The sequence below is a fragment of the Sinohyriopsis cumingii genome, chromosome 4, assembly GCF_028554795.1.
Source record: "Sinohyriopsis cumingii isolate HCF-2022 chromosome 4, ASM2855479v2, whole genome shotgun sequence".
Classification (NCBI taxonomy): Eukaryota; Metazoa; Mollusca; class Bivalvia; order Unionida; family Unionidae; genus Sinohyriopsis; species Sinohyriopsis cumingii.
In genome coordinates this window covers 65289094-65311293 of record NC_142964.1, presented here as the reverse complement: position 1 = coordinate 65311293, position 22200 = coordinate 65289094, and the positions used below count along the sequence as shown (strand labels likewise).

At 34.1% G+C, this 22200-nt stretch overlaps 2 protein-coding genes across 2 annotated transcripts in view; both read left to right on the top strand.

Moving 5' to 3' along the window:
• The window catches only part of LOC149801353 (uncharacterized), a 115179-nt gene extending 98157 nt beyond the window's left edge, over positions 1 to 17022 (top strand). Inside the window, exons 22-25 of the mRNA XM_089956791.1 lie at positions 6493 to 6513; positions 9064 to 9084; positions 10695 to 10715; positions 16952 to 17022. Of these exons, the coding sequence (XP_089812917.1) occupies positions 6493 to 6513; positions 9064 to 9084; positions 10695 to 10715; positions 16952 to 17022 (134 nt within the window). The remainder of the gene's footprint in view (positions 1 to 6492; positions 6514 to 9063; positions 9085 to 10694; positions 10716 to 16951) is intronic.
• Positions 17023 to 17675: 653 nt separating this feature from the next.
• Positions 17676 to 22200, top strand: part of LOC149801352 (uncharacterized) — an 86559-nt gene continuing 82034 nt past the window's right edge. Inside the window, exons 1-2 of the mRNA XM_089956790.1 lie at positions 17676 to 17709; positions 20304 to 20324. Coding sequence (XP_089812916.1) covers positions 20318 to 20324 — 7 coding nt within the window. The 5' untranslated portion in view covers positions 17676 to 17709; positions 20304 to 20317. The remainder of the gene's footprint in view (positions 17710 to 20303; positions 20325 to 22200) is intronic.

Below are 22200 nucleotides of genomic sequence, written 5' to 3'. Positions count from 1 at the left end.
ACCTTCATCTTTTCTACACAGTGAATGGATAGTATTGTACACCAAAAATTATCAGTACCACCAAGATCACTAACGTAGATAACTTTCAGCTATATAACAACCTTTACTGTAATTGATACAAGTTTGTGTAGAAGCTTTTCTCTCAATCTCTGCTGATGCGACAAGTATAAAACTAGATGATTGTCTCCATTATTTTTAGTATCTGACTCTTTCAAGCAATGAATGTTAATGTGATTTACATCCTCCATTTGTTTGCATTTGTTTAATTTTTGCAAGGACAGCATGACTTGTTTTCCTTGTCACCAGGCATATACTTTATGCATATATTCTTGAAACTTAGTGCACTGACACAGGTTGCGGAGTACTGAGCCATTAACATCATGATGCATCTTCACAAGTGCTGTATTATTATGTGGAAAGATGTCTATGTCGGCTACATTTAAGTAGCAACAGGGGACGCCACTAGAGGGCACTGGCTATGAAGATTAACTTTTTCTCAAAATGTCAACCTCATTACACCCGGTACTTTCTCCGCTTTAATATGTAAAAAGCCGACATTATTACATCCGAATGTATTCATGATTGAAAGGTCAAATGTCTATATTTAGCGTATATGACACTGGGCCATTTCTATAACTTATTTAGCGGAAAAAAACGAAAACCGAATTTTTCAAAACGCTGAAAAACTAAATAAACGATCATATACGCTCACCTAAGCCTACTTTTTAAATACTTTGGAGTTCCTTTTACGAGAATAATGGTAAAATGTATGCTAATATTTGCGGAAAACCCACGAATTACGTCTTTTTCAAAGGTCACCCATGCCAGCAAGAACGGTAACTCTTCCCGGCACATGGGTACGTACAAAATGTAAACAAAAACAATATGACATAATTTGGGTTGAGAAAAACACGAAAGCTTGATTGTATGAAAAGGCAGACGTTTATAGCAAGGAATCGGATTATACATACGTACTGTCATTCATTATACCAAACTTATTACAAAATATTTGTACAACTGTTGTTGTGTAATATAATTTCGAGGTTAGAGACTCGTCGGGAGTATCACTCACCGACTCGGTGATACTAGACGTATTGATAATGTGTATGTGATTTTGATCACTGAGATATTATCAATGTCAGGTCATCTGTTCTACGTGCGATTCTTATCTTGAGACACTGGTATTAAAATTAAAATGTTCATGTTTAGTAGGGAGGAAAAGAGATAAAAGTTCAACTATTTTTCAGAATTTTGAAGAATGAAAACAAATTCATTTAAAATTATCATGCCATTTATTTGTGAATATCAGTATGAATATTGTCATCATAAGCCAAAGAATAGAGAATCGATCTGTAGTATTTCTCGATTTAAACAAATACATAATCATAAATATTTTTTGAGAACCAACTCAGTGCCAGTTTCTTCTCTGTCTCAGATACCACAATTGTCTTTACTTCACGAACTATGTAATATTGCTCAAAACAATGGTCAGAATTATTATGAAAATATCGCAAAGTTAGGACATCCAAAATTTAATGTTGCACCATCCTGAGTTGACACTGTAGAAATCCTGACTTACTGTATTGAAAACTTGGTGGAAAACCTTTTTCCATTGATGTTTTTATAGATATGAAAACTGACTAAATATATCTTATGATAACTAAATTCTAAAATAGCAATTGTTATTTACTAAATTGTGATTTCAGATAAATGTATATATGTACAACAACACTGTAATGAATATGCACTATTGGTTTTAAGAGTAACGTACAATTTCAACATGGTATGACTCATGATTATGCTATTTCATGCAAAATGTTAGGGTGCGTGTAATAAAAAGGCACAGAAAGTCTTCAGAAGTACATGGAACATAGAAAACGTGAATTTATTCTTGAAGCTGAATGTTCACAACACATTTAAATATAACCATATGTAAAAAATATGCAACTTTCACCATGAAGTAACATGAGGTCAAGAATTTTCAAAAGTTACCAAAGACCAATATTAAAAATTGTGGACGGTACATGTGTTTGAATGCTTTCTGTGAATTTATTTGAAAAGATATAAAGATGGGATTATTTTTGAAATCTGCACACTCAAATTAAGCAGAAAACATTCCAATTTAAAAGCAACAGATAATTTCAACTTGTGTATGACTCAAAATTTAGTATTTCATGCAAAAAAGTTGGGGGGGGGTGTTAAAAAGGCACAGAGGGGCTTCTGAATTACCTGGAGCATATAAAAAGTCAATTTATTCTTAAAGCTGAATGTTCACAAAACATTTCCATATAAAATATATGTAAGAAATATGCAAATTTCAGCTTGAGATAAGATGAGGTCAAGAATTTGCAAACATTGCCAAAGATCAATATTAAAAATGGTGGACGGTACATGTGTTTGAATGCTTCCTGTGAATTTATTTTCAAAGATATCATAAAGATGGGTTCATGTTTCAAATCCGCACACTCAAATTAAGCAGAAAACATTCCATTTTTATATATTCTATAATTAAGAAAAAACCATCCCCTGTTGCTAAGTTAAGATACTAGTTAATTTCTCGAAATGTTGTTATCGACTGTGTGCTGTCTTTAATTGCATTATGCATATTAATTATTCCATGCATCAGTACTAGTTCTGAACATTATATCAAGCTTGGCAATGTGACTTACGATTTGTCCTTTACTAAAAATACAGGCTAATTATCTGTTTCCTATAAATCGTAGAATATTTTCCATGTCAAAGGCATCCGATTATGACCAGTGCGAATTTTAGTTATTAATAATTCAATGCTCACATGACCTATGAATGCGTTTTGTTGATCCGTTTAATATTCGTGCTGAATTATCCACAAACCTCATTATTTACATTTCTCTCAGTCTCACATTCGTACAAAATATCCAATGTGATATACATTTCACATTTCACTGGCCTCGGAATCATTTTCTTATTTAGCTCATGACCATTCCTATCGTAGAAGGTAACATGTTTACTAACAAGCTCGAAGGTCTATTACAAGACTAATAACAAGAGACAACTTGCTTACCTCAGTGTGGCCTTTTAATCTTCCTCTAGTCTCCTTTGAGACGATACATTTTTTTTCAATCAGGAGTGACACTCATATCTTACCTAATTCAAACTGGATTTAAAATGGTATGAAGGTGTTGACGTTTTTCTTGAGACATCATATTAATTTCAGTTCCTCGGTGATATCTTTCACTTAACTATCCTGCCTTTATACAGCCAATTAAATTTTATATGTTTTGTGTCTTGAGATTAGAATTTCTACAGGACATTCGTTTTGTAAAAAATGGCAACAGTGGTGCAAAATGATTCCCCTTGTTCATTATTTGATTCAAAGGTCAGTTCGTTTAATGTATAATTTATATTGCCTGAGATTTTCTCCAGTTTGCAACGTGCTACTACAGCTCCAATAAGACATCTACCGCTTCTAAAATAAACAAATATCAACAAGAGTTGCGATTCTCCAGGTACTTTGGTTATATGAAACTCCAGCTGAAAGTATTGTATTTCCATTCACTCAAATTTATACTGTAGTTGCCAGTGCTATGTGAACCAATACTTTAAGTTATGTGCAAGTAATGCCACGCATTGTCTCAAAGGTATCAGAACACATATTCAGTGTGGAAAAGCACGAAGAAGTACCTCATACCACTAGTTGTATGAGTTTGCAAAGTTTGATTCCAATGCCTGGAACGGTTTCAGATAAGGTGTGAAACTATTCACGGACATATAAATAGGGCAAGAGATATAGCAACACTTATTCACTCCCAACTTATTACAAATGCTTGCTGGTGGGCAACGCACTGATCAATATTCAGCCCATCAAAAGTTTCATTTCTCTTTAAAGGGGGCCTACAATAAGCAAATGTGTGCAGAAAACCGGTTCCTTTTGGTACTTTTATCTTTTCCACTGCATGATTCATCTCCTTTCTTTATTCATCGCTTTTGAAATCGATGTTCTGTAGGAGTGGGTCCAAGGGTTATGGTCATCCTCTACCCAGAAATATATTCTCCTTGGCATATTACGATTGGAATAGATCAAATGTTGGCATGCATTTTTAAGTTTTCTTTCATTTCAATCTAATATCTGCCTAGTACAACCCTGTCGTCACCAGCGTCATCGTCATCCGCATAAATGAATACATATCCAGATGTCCTTTCCTCTGCACAGTCTTAAATATCTCCATATTTCCAGCCTCGCTGCCTCTCAGATATTCTCTCTTCCTAGGATTTTTCAAACCGTGTGAAGTGGGTTTCATAGGTCCTTGTACCTGACAATGGGCTAAATTTGTTAATTTTGATTATACGTAGACAGTAAGTGACGATTCTGTCTGTTTTGCACAGTTTGTGAATACTAATAATTCTGAACAGTTATGATAACCACGAACATCACACAAGCTTCTCAATTTCAGTTTTCGATATATATATATATATATATATATATATATATATATATATATATATAATATAATATAATATAATATAATATAATATAATATAATATAATATAAAATAAACAACACCAACACGTAGAATGTGTGACCGGTTTCGCTTCATCAGACTGAATTCAAACTGATTTCAATATCACTGCTTACGATTTTAAACTTATCATGTAAAGCAAGTGTTAAATCGCTACACGAAAGCAAACCCACACTTGCTTATAAAAGAACTAAAAATCATAAAGATTTCCTAACTAATCCTAAATTAGAAAAAACACCATATAAAATAGGATCATCAACTAAATGTAATAGACCCAGATGTTCACACTGTTCATTTATTAATGAAAATACTTTGTTCAATAGTAATAATAGGAAAGAAACTTTTAATATGCGTTGTGATACTAGTTGTGCAATATTAATTGTTATTTATTTGATAACATGCAAAAAATGTCGCATCCAATATGTTGGACAAACCAGTCAACAAATATCTAAAGGTATGAACCAACATAGTTCAGATATAAAAAATTATATCGATCAATCATTTTCATCTCGTGTTGCCGCACATTTTAACAATAATTCCCATACATTGCAAGATTTCTCCTTCCAACCTATTGTTAAAGCTGATTCTGAAATGGAACGTCTGCTAAAGGAAACTTATTGGATTCACCGTCTTAATACGGTATATCCAAAAGATCTAAATTCAAAACTACTATATGACATTCATTAATTCTATTGTTCTTTTTCTCTCTTTTTCTGAATTATGTCCCCTGTTTACAATTAGATAAGAATATTTTTATATTATTCTACTTTGCAGAAAAACTCAATTGGTAAAAATACAAGTTGATATCATAAAAATAAGTTTACTAATTCTTTAAAAATATAAATGCATTCTAAATTATTCTGAATATAATATGATTATTTATTTATAAAATACTTGATAGTATGCGTTATGCACACCATAATTTTTATTATATAAATTGAGTTCTGATAAACTATTTATCGTTTGACAAGAATATATTAAGATATATTTTTTCATTTTTTTTTAAAAAAATGTTAAAATTTGTTTTCTATATCTTTAAAAAGTGTGAATTAAACATCATGCAGATATTGATAAAACTATTTATCTCTATTTAGTGATAAATTATATATATATATATATATATATATATATATATATATATATATATATATATATATATATATATATATATATATATATATATATATATATTCATAGTCTCCTTGATCAGTAAAGTATCATTTCTATTCTGACCACCTTCATGAAGAAGCGTGAATTTATAGTGATAAAGTAACCAGGTGATGTATTTCACTTCCACGTTTCATCCCATTTCCTGTGGGGCTCAAAATGGACGTTCAACAGCATTTACATTTTGTCTACGATGTTAATGCTGGTAGAAGTATTCTCTTTTTTCCCTATTTTGATATATCAACAGATTCAATTTTCTAGCTTCAGTTTTCAATCACTATTGTGCAACCGTACAGATCCCATATCCTCTGATTCCCTCACATTTGTCACATCTCCAAATTAAGGTATAATATTTTCTTGCACACTCAAATGTTAGACTGTACGTGCAAGTGCTATATTCTCTATTTGTATCTCGTGGGTCGGTGGTTCTTCCCTGGGTTTTCCAGGGTTCTTCCTCCACCAGTTATACTGGCCGCCATGTATAGCCTATCTTGTGATGAAAAATGGCGTTAAACCCTAGAACAACTCTATTTCTATCCGTAATGTATTGATTGGCCTACACGTTCTTTGAATGGCATGATAATGTTCAATTTTGAGAAACGTTTACCTTTACGCCACGTCTTTCAGCTTTGTACCTAATTTGATGGAAATGCATGAGTGGTTTCAGCTATGGTGTGGGAGATAATATACTTCCGAACATACAAACACACACAGATGGATAAACCGAGAACTATATGCTCTACCTGCGTATTAAATACATATAGGGCCGGGCTACTCTCATTATTAATATTCAGTGGATCTAATGTGTAATTTCTTTCTTTTCAGAACTGCAACTAAAGTTGGAAGGTAATATGAAAAGGTTTTAGCACGCTCTTACCCATGAATATTTAATCTCCTTTTTATGTGTATCAATATTCTAGCTTGTGGATGGACTGGGGTAAAATTTGAATTGGTGAAGAAATGTTTTTCCTCATTTATTCACATTTGGAATATAATAATTTTTTTATATATATTATTATATATTATGTTGTGTGAGCTATATTTCACGTACTAGTAAATGTCTCTAAATTTAGTGATTCATTGTCACATATTGTGTTGTATCTAATTGCATTATTAGTCTTCATCGGTAAAATCATCTCTACTTCAACTTTGCCTTACCAAAAGCTTGGTTCAAGGTGACTTACAATTTATACTTTATGGATATAGTTCAAAACTATTGAAACATTTCCATGTCATATACACCTCTGTATGACCAGTGGATTTGGATATAGTAATACTTGAGTTATGCCACACCTTGTCTCAAAGGTATCAGAATATATATTAAGTGTAGAAATCCATGAAGAGGTACCCCTCACCACTGGTTTTATGTGTTTGCAAGGTTTGAGTCCAATGCCTTGTACTGTTTGAGCTAATTTTAGATACTATTTATGGACATACAAATGGGGCAAGAGATATATGGCACGATATTCACTCCCCATGCATGAAAACCCGATGTGGTTAGCAACATACTGATCAATGTTCAGCCCATCTAAAATTTCATTTTTCATGAATAGAGCGCCTTCGACGAGTGCATAAATGTAAGAAAAAGAGTTCGTTTTTATGCTTTTACCCATTCCAATGTATGATTCATATTCTCTATTTCTTATTCATTTATTCTCTTTGGTACACGACATTCTGTAGGAGTAGGTACATGGGTTTAGGATTTTCTTCTACTACAGATATATTCGCTTCGGAATAATACGATCTAATACATCAATATATTGTATGTTTCAAAGGTTACCCACAATTTGAATCCAATTTCCGCCTTTTGTACAGCCATGTCGTCACTAACCTCTTCCTTGTATGCACAAGATATATATATATATATATATATATATATATATATATATATATATATATATATATATATATATATATATATATATATATATATATATATATTCAGCCGTGCTGCATCTTAAACACTTTTTTTCTTTCTACTACCCATTGAACAGTTTGAAGTATATTTCATTGGTCCAAGTATTTGACAATGGGATTAGATTTGTTGAATTTGAGTGCACAAAGACAGTAAGTGCCAATTCTATCTTTTTTACACAAATTATAAATACTATTAAACCTGATCAGTTATGAGCACCACCATCACTAAATCCTCTCACTTTCAGTTATATATCACGTTTCAATGTCATTTATGAAAGTTAGAATTTCAAGCCTTCCTGTTGGTCTATGCTGCTGATAGAAATTTGAAATGATTCTATCCAGCCTTTATAGAAATTTACACTTGCAACATGTGATAGTTACAGTTGAGAAGATTTAGCTTCGTTTCTTTCAGTTTAGAACTTTTAACGTGCAACCACTCATCAAATAAGCCATTTGCTGCTTCATGACCACAGGCAGATCAGTATACATTATCTACAGATGCCATATCTCTTTGGACCCCCGCCCTTGTTCTAATGTACTATTCATCTGCTCTTTTTCCTATTCGTTGGTCACTTAGGAACTGGGTATTGTGTAAGAGTAGTTTAGTGTTTTTGGTTTTCTTCTACCACAAAGATAATCTCTTCAGGAATTACGGTTTTAACAGATCATCATATTGTATGTATTCGAAGGTTCCTCACAATTTGAATCGAATTACTGACTAGTACAACCCTATTGTCACCAGCGTCATCATCGTCCGCAGAGACTTAAATATCTCATTATATATCTGTAAAGAATTGTTTCTATTCTGACCACATTCATGAAGCAGCGTGATTTTATAGTGATAAAGTAACCAGGTGATGTATTTCACTTGCACGTTTCATCCCATTTCCTGTGGGGCTCAAAATGGATGTTCAACAGCATTTACATTTTTTGTACGATGTTAATATTGGGAGAAATATTCTCTTTTTTCCCTATTTTGATATATGAACAGATTCAATTTTCTAGCTTCAGTTTTCAATCTTTATTGTACAACCGCACATCTGATGAGCCATTTTCTGCTTCATTGCCATAACAAGCATATATTCTCTACAGATTCCATATCCTCTGATTCCCTCACATTTGTCTCATCTCCAAATTAAAGTATAATATTTTCTCTCACACTCAAATGTTAGACTGTACGTGCAAGTGCTATGTTCTCTATTTCCAACCTGTTATATATTGATTGGCCTACACGTTCTTTGAATGGCATGATAATGTTCAATTTTTACGCCACCTCTTTCACCTTTGAATCTGATTGGATGGAAAAGCGTGAGTGGTTTCAGCTATTGTCCGGGAGATAAATTATTTTGAAACATACAAACACTTACAGATGGATAACATAGAACTATATGCACTACCTGTGTATTAAATACCGATAGGACCGGGCCACACGCATTACTAATATTCAGTGGATCTAATGTGCCATTTCTTTCTTTTCAGAACTGCAACTAAATTTGAAAGGTAACAATAAAAGGTTTTAGCATCCTCTTTCCCATGAATATTTAATCTCCTTTGTATATGTGTCAATGTTCTAGCTTGTAGATGGTCGGGGGTAAAATTTGACTTGGTGCAGAAATGTTTTTTTTTCTCCCTTGATTCTCATTTGGAATATAAGAGATTGTTTTATATGTTATTGTATATTAGCTATATTTCACGTACTAGAGAACGTCTCTAAATTTAGTGACTCATTGTCACTTATTGTGTTGTATGTAATTGCATTATGAGTCTTCATCAGTGGAATCATCTTTACTTGAACTTTACCTTACCAAAAGCTTCGTTTAGTGTGACTTACAATTTATACTTTATGGCCATACTTCAAAACTATAGAAACATTTCCATGTCATATACACCTCTGTATGACCAGCGGATTTAGTAATACTTGAGTTATGCCACACCCTGTCTCAAATATATCAGAATATATATATTTATTGTAGAAAAGGATGAATAAGTACCCGGTACCACTAGTTTATGTGTTTGAAAGATCTAATTCCAATGCCTTGAACTGTATGAGCTATTGTCTAATAATATTTCCGGACAAGCGAATAGGGAGAGATATAGCAAGACATTACTCCACACGTATTAAAATTGCATGCATGTGGGCAACGCGCCGATCAATATTCAGCTCGTAAAACATTTCATTTCTCTTTAATGAAATGCATGCGACGAGCACATGAATGTAGGAAAAGGAGTGACTCTTACTGATTTAATCTATTCCACTGTATGATTCTTCTGTGTTCTTCCTTTTTTATTTATCACTTTTCAAGTCGATATTGTGTAGGAGTGGTTACAAGGGTTAAGGTCTTCCTCTACCAAGAAATATATTCATACTGGCATAATATGACTGTATTATTTGAATAGTATTTATTCTAAAGTTTTCTTCCATTTGAATCTAATATCTGCCTAGTGCAACCCTGTCGTCACCAGCATCATCGTTTTCCGCACAAATGAACACATATCCACATGTCGTTTACTCCGGGGTTCATAATACATGCTGAACATCACTTACAATTGTCAACTATGTCAATACAAGTGCAAGATAAGTTCTCCTCTTTCTTTATCTTTTTGGTATATCAACAGATTGAATGTTCTGGCTAGAGTTTCCTACAGTTTAGGACCTTTAACGTGCAAGCTCACATCAAATAAGCCACTGGCTGCTTCATGACCACAATCAGTCTACATTATCTACATATTCCATATCACCAGGGATACCAGCACTTGCCACATCTCCTAATGAAATTATTTTATGTTCTTTCACTCTCAAATGTTACACTACTGGTACAAGTGCTATATTCTCCGTTATATATGGACTGGCCTACACGTGCTTTCAAAGGTAAGATAATAAATGTTAGACACGGAAGTACTTCTATGCCACTTCTGCCAGCTTTGAATCAGTTTTTATGGAAATGCAGGAGTGGTTTCTGCTATGGTATGGAAGCTATGTTATTTCCAAACATAGATAAAGATACATGGGTAAACCGAAAACTATATGCACTGCTGTGTACGAGATACTGATCTGGCAACATGGATTATCTCTAGTTAGAAGCTCTAATGTGTGATGTTGTTCTTTTCAGAAACACCTCGAGCAACGGAAGGTAAAAATACAAGATTCTACAATGATTTTGCTCATGAAACTCCATCCTTTATATCCTTTAGTTTGTATTCCTTTTTTAGCCTGTCGTGGAGGTGGAAACATTTACTTATAGAAGAAAGTATGTTTCCTTCTGTATTCATTTTCGGAATATAACAATATGCTTTGTGCATTATAACGTTTCATAGTGACCCTGAGGTCACTACCTCCGTCAGAGTCCGCACAGATAAAAGCAGGTACATATCTTGAGCATTCATTTTTTCCGGGACTTATGCAAAGGCGTGTAGAGGTTTCGTAGTTCCTGCTACCTGGAAAACCGGCTTAGGTTGCTAGTTTCTATATCCATTGGCATTGATTGCACCTTCAATCTTTTCTGCACAGTGAATGGATAGTATTGTACACCAATAATTATCATTACCGCCAACATAACTAAGTTAGGTAACTTTCAGCTATATAACATCTTTTACTGTAATTGATACAGGTTTGTATAGAATCTTTTGTCTCAGTCTCAGGTGATGCTACAAGTATAACACTAGATGATTGTCTCCATTGTTGTTAGTACCTCATACTTTCAAGCAATGAATGTTAATGTGATTTACATGCTCCATTTCATTGCATATATTCTTGAAACTTAGTGTACTGACACGGGTTAGGAGTACTGTGCCATTAACAGCATGATGCATCTTTGCAAGTACTAAGGTCTCATATGGAAAGATATATATGTTGGCTACATTTAAGATACTATTTAATTTCTCGAAGTATTGTTATCTACTGTGTGCTGTTTTTAATGCATTATAAATATTTATTATTTTATGCATCAATACTAGTTCTTTACCTTAGAATGTGTTCCATGTCAAAGGCATTCTGTTTTGACATGTGCATTTGGATTTATGAAAAATTCAATGCTCACTTCATCTATGAATGCGTTTTGCTGATCCATTTAATATTCGTGCTGAATCTTACACAAACCTCATTGTTTATATTTCTCTTAGTCTCCTGTGCATCCAAAATATCCAGTGTGATATACATTTCACATTTCTCTGGCCTTGGAACCATTTTCTTATGTATGTCATGACCAGTCCATTAGGAGACGGTAACATGTTTACTAACAAGCTCGCAGGTCTCTTTCAAGACCAATAACAAGAAAGAAAAAAATGGCGTTATACGCCACAAAAACAACAACAACAAAAAACAAATTGCTCACCTGTGTGTGGCCTTTCAAACTTACTTTAATCTCGTTTGAGAGGATACATGTTTTTCAGTCAGCAGTGACACTCATCTCTTATCTAATTCGAACTAGATTTTTAACGGTATAATAGTTTCGCGTTTTTATTCAGACATATTAACTTCAGTTTCTCGGTGATATCTTTCACTTAACTATCGTGCCCTTATGCAGCTAATTTAGTTTTATCCGCTATGTGTCTTAAGATTAGAATTTCTATAGGATATTTGTTTTGTGAAAAATGACAACAGTAGTTCAAAATGATTCCCCTTCTTCATTATATGAGTTTAAGGTCAGGTCTTTTAATGTATAATGTACATTGCCCGACATTTCTTCAGTTTGCATCGTTCTACCACATCTACAACAAGACATCTACCGCTTCTAAAATAAACCAATATCAACAGGAGTGCCACACCTTGTCTCAAAGGTATCAGAACATAGAAAAGCATGAAGAAGTACCCCATACCACTAGTTTTATGTATTTGCAAAATTTGATTCCAGTGCATGGAACGGTTTCAGATATGGTATGAAACTAATCACGGACATGTAAATAGGGCAAGAGATATAGCAACACGTATTCACTCCCAACATATTAAAAATGCTTGCAGGTGGGCAACGCGCTGATCAATATTCAGCCCATCAAACGTTTCATTTCTCGTTAATAGGGCGCCTACAACAGGCACATGAATGTAGGAAACAAGTTCCTTTTCATACTTTGATCTATTCCACTATATGATTCATCTGCTTTCCTCTTTATTCTTTTCTCACTTATGTAATCGATGCTGTGTATGAGTGTTTACAAGGGTTAAGGTCATCTCTACCCAGAAATATATTCTCGGTATATTACGATTGTAATAAATCAAACGTTTGTATGCATTCCAGAGTTTTAATCTGTTTCAATATAATATCTGCCTAGTACAACTGTTCCCTCACCAGCATCATCGTCATCCGCTCAAATGAATACATATCCACACGTTCAACCTCGCTACATCTCAAACATTCTTTCTTCCTAGGACATATCAAACATTGCGACTGCGATTTCATAGCCTCTGGTGCGTAAAGATGGGGCTAGATTTGTTAAATTTGATTATACCTAGCTAGTAATGGCAGATTCTGTCTTTTCGCACAATTTATGACTACTTTTAAACCTGAGCAGTTATGAATACGACCATTATTACTAAGGAGTGTCACATTCAGTTACGTATTACGTTTCACTTTCGTTGATAAACGTTTGTCTATAAAGTCATTTGTCTCTGTATTATTACTGTTATGTATCTACTATGCAGTTTCGGTGCACTAATACGTTGTTATCTGATAGAAGAAACCATTATATGTCAGCCATATTTCACGTAATAGTGAATAAGTCCAAATTTAGTGTTTTATTGCCACTTACTGTGTTCTGTATTTCATTGCATTATGAGTCTTCATCATTGGAATCATCTCTACTAGAAAATTACTTTATTAAAGGCTTGGGTCAAGGTGACTTACAATGTATACTTTATGGACTTGGTTCAGGTACTAGTGTTTTCCCAAAACGATTGAAACTGTTCCATGTTATATACACCTCTTTATGACCAATGTATTTGGAGTTAGTAATAATTGAGTTATGCCACACATATCATAATATATCTTTAGTGTAGAAAAGCATGAATAACTACCCATCACCACTAGTTGTATGTGTTTGCAAGCTTTGATTCCAATACCTTGAACGTTTTGAGCTGTTGTCTGATACTATTTATGGACATGCAAATGCGACAAGAGATATAGCAAGATATTCACTCGCTAGGTATTAAAAACTCATGCGGATGGGTTACACACTGATCAGTATTCAGCCCATCTAACGTTTCTTTTCTCTTGAATAGAGCGCCTACTATTATCGCATGAATGGAAGAAAAAAACATCGTTTTCATGCTGTTACTGATTGCAATGTATGATTCATATTCTCTGTTTCCTATTCAGTTATCACTTTGGAACTCGGTATTGTGTAGGAGTACTTTTGGATTTAGGTTTTCTTCTACTACAAATATATTCTCTTCGGTATATTACGTTTCTAATAGATCAAAATACTGGATGTATTTGAATGTTGCCCACAATTTGAATCATATTTGTACCTAACACACACATGTCGTCACCAGCGCCATCATCGTATGCACAGATCTAATTATCTCTACGAGTCCAGCCTCGCTGCATCTCAAACAGTTTTGTTGTTCCTAGGACCTATGAAACAGATTCGTAGGAATTATGATTACTATTAAACCAGAACAGCTATGAATAGCACCAACATCACTAAAGCCTCCGAATTTCAGATATATCACGTTTCACTGTTATTTATAAAAGTTTGTATTGGAAGCCTTTGTATCAGTCTATGCTGCTGATATAAATTTTGAAATTAAAATTATTATTTCCTTCCTTTCTAGAACCTTACATTTTCAACAAGTGAAGGTTACTGTGACCTACATTTCACATTTCATAGCCTCCTTGATTGGTAATGCATTCATATAGGTGGAGTCATTTCTATTGTGACCATCTTCTTCAAGCATCTTCATATTTATAATGATAAAGTAACCATGTGATACAGTTCGCTAGCATTCTTCATGCCATATGTACCTAATTCTTCTCATTTCCTTTGGGGTTCATAATACATGCTCAACAGGATTTTGTCAACGATGTCAATACAAGTGCAAGAGGTGTTCTCCTTTTCCTTTATGTTTTTGATATATCAACATATTCAGTGTTCAAGGTAGAATGTTCTACAGTTTAGGACCTTTAATGTGCAAGCTCACATCAAATAAGCCATATCCTGCTTCATAACCACAATCAGTGTACATTATCTACAGATTCCATATCTCCCAGGACCACAGCACATGTCACATCTCCTAATGAAATTATCATATTTTCTTTCACTCTCAAATGTTGAAGTATTGGTGGAAGTGCTATATTGTCTGTTGTTCTCCATTATATATTGATTGGCCTACACGTTCTTTCAAAGGTATGATAATAAATGTTCAGTGTTGGAAGTGTATGCACCTCTATGCCACTTCTTTTAGCTTTGAAACAATTTTGATGGAAACGCATGAGTGGTTTCAGCTATGGTCTGGTACATCAGTTATTTCCAAACATACCTGCATATACATAGGTAAAATGAGAATTATATACAGTGCCTGCGTATGAAATACCGAGAGGATTGGACAACATGTATTATTTCTATTTAGAAGATCTAATGTGTAATGTTTTTCTTTTCAGAAAGTCTACGAAAAGGTAAAACTAAAAGATTATATGATGCATTTGCCCTTTATTTTGTATCCCTTTTCTAGGATGTGGTGGAGGTGGGGAAAAATTTACTTGTAGCAGCAAATGTGTTTCCTCCTTTATTCGTGTTCGTAATATATCAATAGGTTTCGTGCATTATGACGTTTGAAAACGGTGTTTATGGTAGGAGTCCTGATGTCACTACCACCGTCAGCATCCGCACAGATAAAAGCATATACATATGGTACACACACTGCTTCTAATACGTTATTACCGGGGCTTATGCGAAGATGTGTAGTGGTTTCGTAGTACCTGCTACCTGGAAAACCGGCTTATTTTGCGAAGTTTGAATGTCCATTCGGATTGATTGCAACTTTAATCTTTTCTGCACAGTGAATGGATAGTATCCTACCTCAAGAATTATTAGTACCGCTATCATCTCTAATGTCGGTAACTTTCAGCTGTATAACAACCTTTCCTGTAATTGAAATAAATTTGTGTAGAAGATTTTGTCTCAATCTCTTGATGCTACAAGTGTAAAACTAGAAGATTGACTCCATTGTTATTAGTACCTGACACATTCAAGAAAGAAATGTTAATGTTGCATTGAGAACATGACTTGTTTTCCTTGTCACCAGGTATATACTTTATGCATATATTCTTGAAGCATGGTGCACTGACACAGTTTGAGGAGTAATGCACCATTAACAACATGATGCTTCTTCACAAGTACTAAAGACTCGTATGGAAATATGTCTATGTTGGCTACATTTATAATACTGGTTAATTTTTCGAAATGTTGTTTACTGTGTGCTGTCTTTAATGCATTATGAATTTTTATTATTCTATGCATCATTACTAGTTCTGTACCTTATATCGAGCTTGGCAATGTGAAGTACAATTTGTCCTTTACTAAAAATATAGTTTTATTATCTATGTTTCCTATAAACCATAGAATATATTCCATGTCAAAAGCACACGTTTATTAATAATTCGATGTTCACATGACCTATGCATGCATTTGTTAGTCAGTTTAATATTCGTGCTGAATCTTCCACAAACCTCATTGTTTACCTTTCTGTTAGTCTGACATTCATACAAAATATCCAATGTGATATACATTTCACATTTTACTGGCCTCGGAACTGTTTTCTTATTTCGCTCATGACAATCCCTATCGTATAGGGTAACATGTTTACTAACAAAGTCGATAGAAGAAATCCTTTGAGACGATACATTTCTTTGTTCCGAACATTTTTTGAGTCAGCAGTAAAAGTAATACCTTACCTAATTCGAAATGCATTTATACTAGTTTTTCATTTTTCTTGAGACATTATATTAATTTCAGTGCTTGCTTGATATGTTTTAATTATATATCCCTCCACTATACAGCCAATTTAGGTTGATCTACCATGTGTCTTGAGGTTACACATTCAAGGATATACCTGTTGTTCAAAATAACAACAGTGGTACAAAAGGATTCCCCTTCCTCATTATATGATTCAAAGATCAGCTCCTATAATGTATAATGTAGATTTCTTAACATTTTTTACAATCTGCAACTTTCAGCTATATATCACATTGCACTGTTTTTTTTTAATGAAAGTTTGAATTTCAAGTTCTTCTCTTATTCTATGCTGCTCAGAGAAGTTTGAAATTAATGGCCTCTTTCCATCCTTTCTAGAACCTTAAACTTGCAACAAGTGAAGGTTACTGTGACCTACATTTCCCATTTCATACCCTTCTTGATTGTTAATGCATTGATACAGGTGGAAACAGTTCTGTTGTGACAACCTTCATCAAGTACCGTGATATTTATAATGATGCAGGAAACAGGTGATGCATTTCGCTAGGATGCTTCGTCCCATATATACCAAAATGTTCTCATTTCCTTCGGGGCCTCAAAATGGATGATCAACAGGATTTAGATTTTGTCAACGATGTAATACAAAGACAAGATGTGTTATCATTTTTTAGGATTTTCATATATCAACAGATGCAGTGTTCTTACTGTAATTTTCTACAGTTTAGGACCTTTAACGTGCAAGTTCACATTAAATAAGTCATTTCCTGCTTCATGAACACAATCAGTGTGCATGATCTACACATTCCATATCTCCCAGGACCACAGCACATGTCACATCTCCTAATGAAATTATCATATTTTATTCACTTTCAAATGTTCAACTATTGGTGCAAGTGTTGCATTCTCACAACTATCCGTTATATATTGATTGACCTACACGTTCTGTCGAAGGTATGATAATAAATGTTCAATGTTGGAAACGTATGCACCTCTACGCCACTTTCAGCTTTGAACCAATTTTGATGGAAATGCGTGAATGGTTTCGGCTATGGTCTCGAACATGTTATTTCCAAAAATACCTGCAGATACATGGGTGAACTGAGAACGATATGCACTGCCTGCGTACGAAATGCTCATAGGCTCGGGCAAGGTGTATTATCTCTATTTAGCGGATGTAATATGTGATGTTTTTCTTTTCAGAAATAGTACGAGAAAAGGAAGGTAAAAATACCAGATTCTAGCTTGCTTTTGCCAATGAAATTCCATCTTTCATCTCCTTTGTGTCCCTTTTCTAGCTTGTGGTGGAGGTGAAGAAAAATTTACTTGTCGCATAAAACATGTTTCCTCCTTTATTGACATTCGTAATATAACAATATGTTTCGTGCATTATAACGTTTCCAAAAGGTTTTATGTCATTTCTATCAAGTAGGTGTTTATGGTAGGAACCCTAATGTCACTACCACCGTCAGCATCCGCACGGATAAAAGCATATACATATGTCACTCTGACTGCTTCTCAAACATTTCCTATTTCCAGGACTTATGCAAACGTGTGTAGTGTTTAGTGGTTTATAGCACCTACTACCTGGATAAATGGCTTAGTTTGCGAAGTTTGTATATCCATTCGTATTGATTGCACCTTCAATCTTTTCTGCACAATGAATGGATATTATCGTACGGCCAACATCACTGAAGTAGGTAACCTTTAGCTATATAACAACCTTTACTGCTATTCACACAAGTTTGTGTAGGAGCTTTTCTCTCAATCTCTGTTGATGCTACAGGCATACAACTAGACGATTGTGTCCACGGTTGTTAGTACCTGATACGTTCAATCAATGAATGTTCATGTGATTTTCATCATGTATTTCTTTGGATTTGTTTCATTTTTGCATTGGGAGCATGACTTTTTTTTTTCTTGTCACAAAGTATCTACTCTTATGCATATATTCTTGAAGCTTGGTGCTCTGACACAGCTTGAGGAGTACTGCATCATTAACAACTTGATGCATCTTCGCAACTACTAAAGCCTCATATGGAAAGATGTCTTTGTTGACTACATTTATAATAGTTAATTTTTCGAAATGTTGTTATTTACTGTGTGCTGTCTTTAATGCATTATAAATATTTATTATTCCATGCATCTATACTAGTTCTGTCCTTTATATCAAGCTTTGAAAGGTGATTTCCAATTTATCCATTCTAAAATTATAGTTTAATTATCTATGTTTCCTATAAACCATAGAAATATTCTCCATGTCAAATGCACCTGTTTACGACCCGTGCATTTGGATTTATTACTAATTTAATGCTCACATGGCCTATGCATGCATTTGTTGATCAGTTTAATACTCGTGCTGAATCTTCCACAAACCTCATTGTTTACATCTCTCTTAGTCTCATGTTCATACAATATATCCAATGTTATATACACATGTTTACTAATGAGGTCGAAGGTCTCTTTCAAGATCAATTCCAAGAACAAACTTGCTTATCTCTGCGTGGCATATTAATCTTACTCTAGAAGAACTCCTTTGAGACGATACATTTTTTTTCAATCAACTGTGACACTCATACATTGCCTAATTCGAACTGGATAAATAATGGTATAATAGTTTTACTTTTTTCTTCAGAGAGCATAACAATTTCAATGCCTCCGTGATATCTTTCAAATATATATCCCTCCCTTATGCAGCCAATTTAGCTTGGTCTGCCATGTGTCTTGATGTTACAGGTTCTACAGGATATACGTTCTATGCAAAATAAAAATAGTGGTACAAAATTATTCCCCTTTCTTCATTATATGATTCAAAGGTAAGTTTCTATAATGTATAATGTAGATTTCTCAATAATCTTTCCAATCTTCAACTTTCAGCTATATATCACATTGCAATGTCATTGATACATTTATACAATTTGAATTTGAATCCATTGTTTCAGTGTATGCTACTGATGGGAATTAAATAATTCTTTCCATTCTTTCTAGAACCTTACACTTGTAACAAGTAAACGTTACTGTGACCTTCATTTCACATCTCATTGCATCATTGACTAGCAATGCGTTTATACAGATGCAGTCATTTCTATTATGACCATCTTCATCAAGCACCTAGATATCTATAAAGATATTTTTAATGATAAAGTAACCAGTTGATACATTTCGCAAGTATGCTTCGTCCCATATGTACCGAATTTTTTACGTTTCCTCTGGGGCTCAAAATGCATGCTGAACAGAATTTACATTTTGTCAACGATGTCAATACAAGTGCAAGAGGTGTTCTTCTCCTTATGATTTTTATATATCAACATATTCAATGTTCTAGGTAGAGTCTCTTATATTTTAGGACCTTTAACGTGCAAGTTCACATCAAATAAGCCACTGGCTGCTTCATGACCACAATCAGTATACATTATCTACAAATTCCATATCACCAGGGATCCCAGCACTTGCCACATCTCCTAATGAAATTATCTTATGTTCTTTCACTCTCAAATGTTGACCTATTGGTGCAATTGCTATAGTCTCCGTTATGTATTGATTGGCCTACACCTTCTTTCAAAGGTATGATAATAAATGGTAAATGTTGGAAACGTATGCACCTCTACGCCACTTCTTTCTGCTTTGAAACATTTTTCATTAAAATGCATGAGTGGTTTGAGCTATGGTCCGGAACGTAGGTTATTTCCCAACATAGCTAAAGATACATGGGTAAACCAAGAACTATATTCACTGTCTGTGTATGAAATACCGTTAGGCTTGGATAACATGTATTATATATATTTAGAAGATCTAATGTATGATGTTTTTCATTTCAGAATCTCTACGACGCATGGAAGGTAAAAATACAAGATTCTATCATGCTTTTGCCAACTAAACTCCATCTTTCATATCTTTTTTTTGTATCCCTTTTCTAGCTTGTGATGGAGGTGGGAAAAATTTACTCTCATCAGAAAATGTGTTTCCTCCTTTATTCATTTTCGTAGTATTACAATATATTTTGTGCATTATAGCATCTCCAGACGGTTTTATTTCATTTCTATCAAGTAGATGTTTATGGTAGGAACCCTGATGTCACTGCCACCGTCCCCGTCCGCACAGATAAAAGCATATACATATGTAACTCTCACTGCTTCTTAAACATTCTTTATTTCCGAGACTTATACAAAGGTGTGTATTGGTTTCGTAGTTCCTGCTACCTGCAAAAGCGGCTTAGTTTGCAAAGTTTGAATGCCCATTCGCGTTGATTGCACCTTCAGTCTTCTCTGCACAGTGAATGGATAATATTGTACACGAAGAATTATCAGTACCGCCAGTATCACTAAAGTACGTAACTTTCAGCTGTATAACAACCTTTAAAGTTATTGATACTAGTCTATGTAGAAGTTTGTTTTCTCAACGTCTGTTGATGATACAAGCCTAAAACAAGATGATTGTCTCCATTGTTTTTGGTACCTGACAAATTCAAGCAAGAAATATTAATGTAATTACCATGCTCATTTTCTTTGCATTTGTTTAATGTTTGCAATGAGAGCATGACTTGTTTTCCTTGTCACCAGGTATATACTTTATGCATATATTCTTGCACTGACACAGGTTAAGGAGTACTGTGCCATTAACAGCATGATGCATCTTCACAAGTAGTAAAGTCTTATATGAAAAGATATGTATGTTGGCCACAGTTAAGATACTGTTGAATTTCTCGAAATGTTGTTATTTAATGTGACTGTCTTTAACTGCATTATGAATATTTACTATTTCTTGCATCAATACTAGTTCTCAACCTTATCTCAAGCTTGGCACTCTGACTTACGATTTGTCCTTTACTAAAATATAGTTTAATTATCTGTGTTTCCTATAAACCGTAGAATATATTCCATGTGAAAGGCATCCGATTATGACCTGTGCATTTGGAGTTATTAATAATTCAATGCTCACATGACTTATGCATGCATTTTTTAATCCGTTTTATATTCGTGCGGAATCTTTCACAAACCTCATTGTTTACGTCTCTCTTAGTCTCACATTCATACAAAATATCCAATGTGATATACATTTCACATTTTACTGGCCTCGGAACCATTTTATTATTTAGCTCTTGACCATTACTTTCGCAGAGGGTAACATGTTTACTAACATGCTCGAAGGTGTCTTTCAAGACCAATAACAAGAGACAACTTACTTACCTCTGTGTGGCTTTTTTTATCTTCCTCTATTCTCCTTTGAGACGATACATTTTTTTCAATCAGGAGTGACACTCATCTTACCTAATTCAAACTGGATTTATAATGGTATGAAAGTTTTGACTTTTCTCTTGGGACATCATGTTAATTTCAGTTCCTCGGTGATATCTTTCACGTAACTGTCCTGCCTGTATACAGCCAATTTAGTTTTATCTATTATGTGTCTTAAGATTGGAATTTCTACATAATATTCGTTTTGTGGAAAATGACAACAGTAGTGCAAAATGATTCCCCTTTTTCATTATTTGATTCAAAGGTCAGTTCCCTTAATGCATATTGTACATTGCCCGCCATTTTCACCAGTTTGCAACGTGCTACCACAGCTCCACTAAGACATCTACCGCTTCTAAAAATAAATAAATATTAAGAAGAGTTGCGATTCTCCAAGTCCTTTGCTTATATAAAAAGCAGAAAGTACTGTATTTCCATTCACTCTCAGATTTTATACTCTTCATGCCAGTGCTGTGTTAAT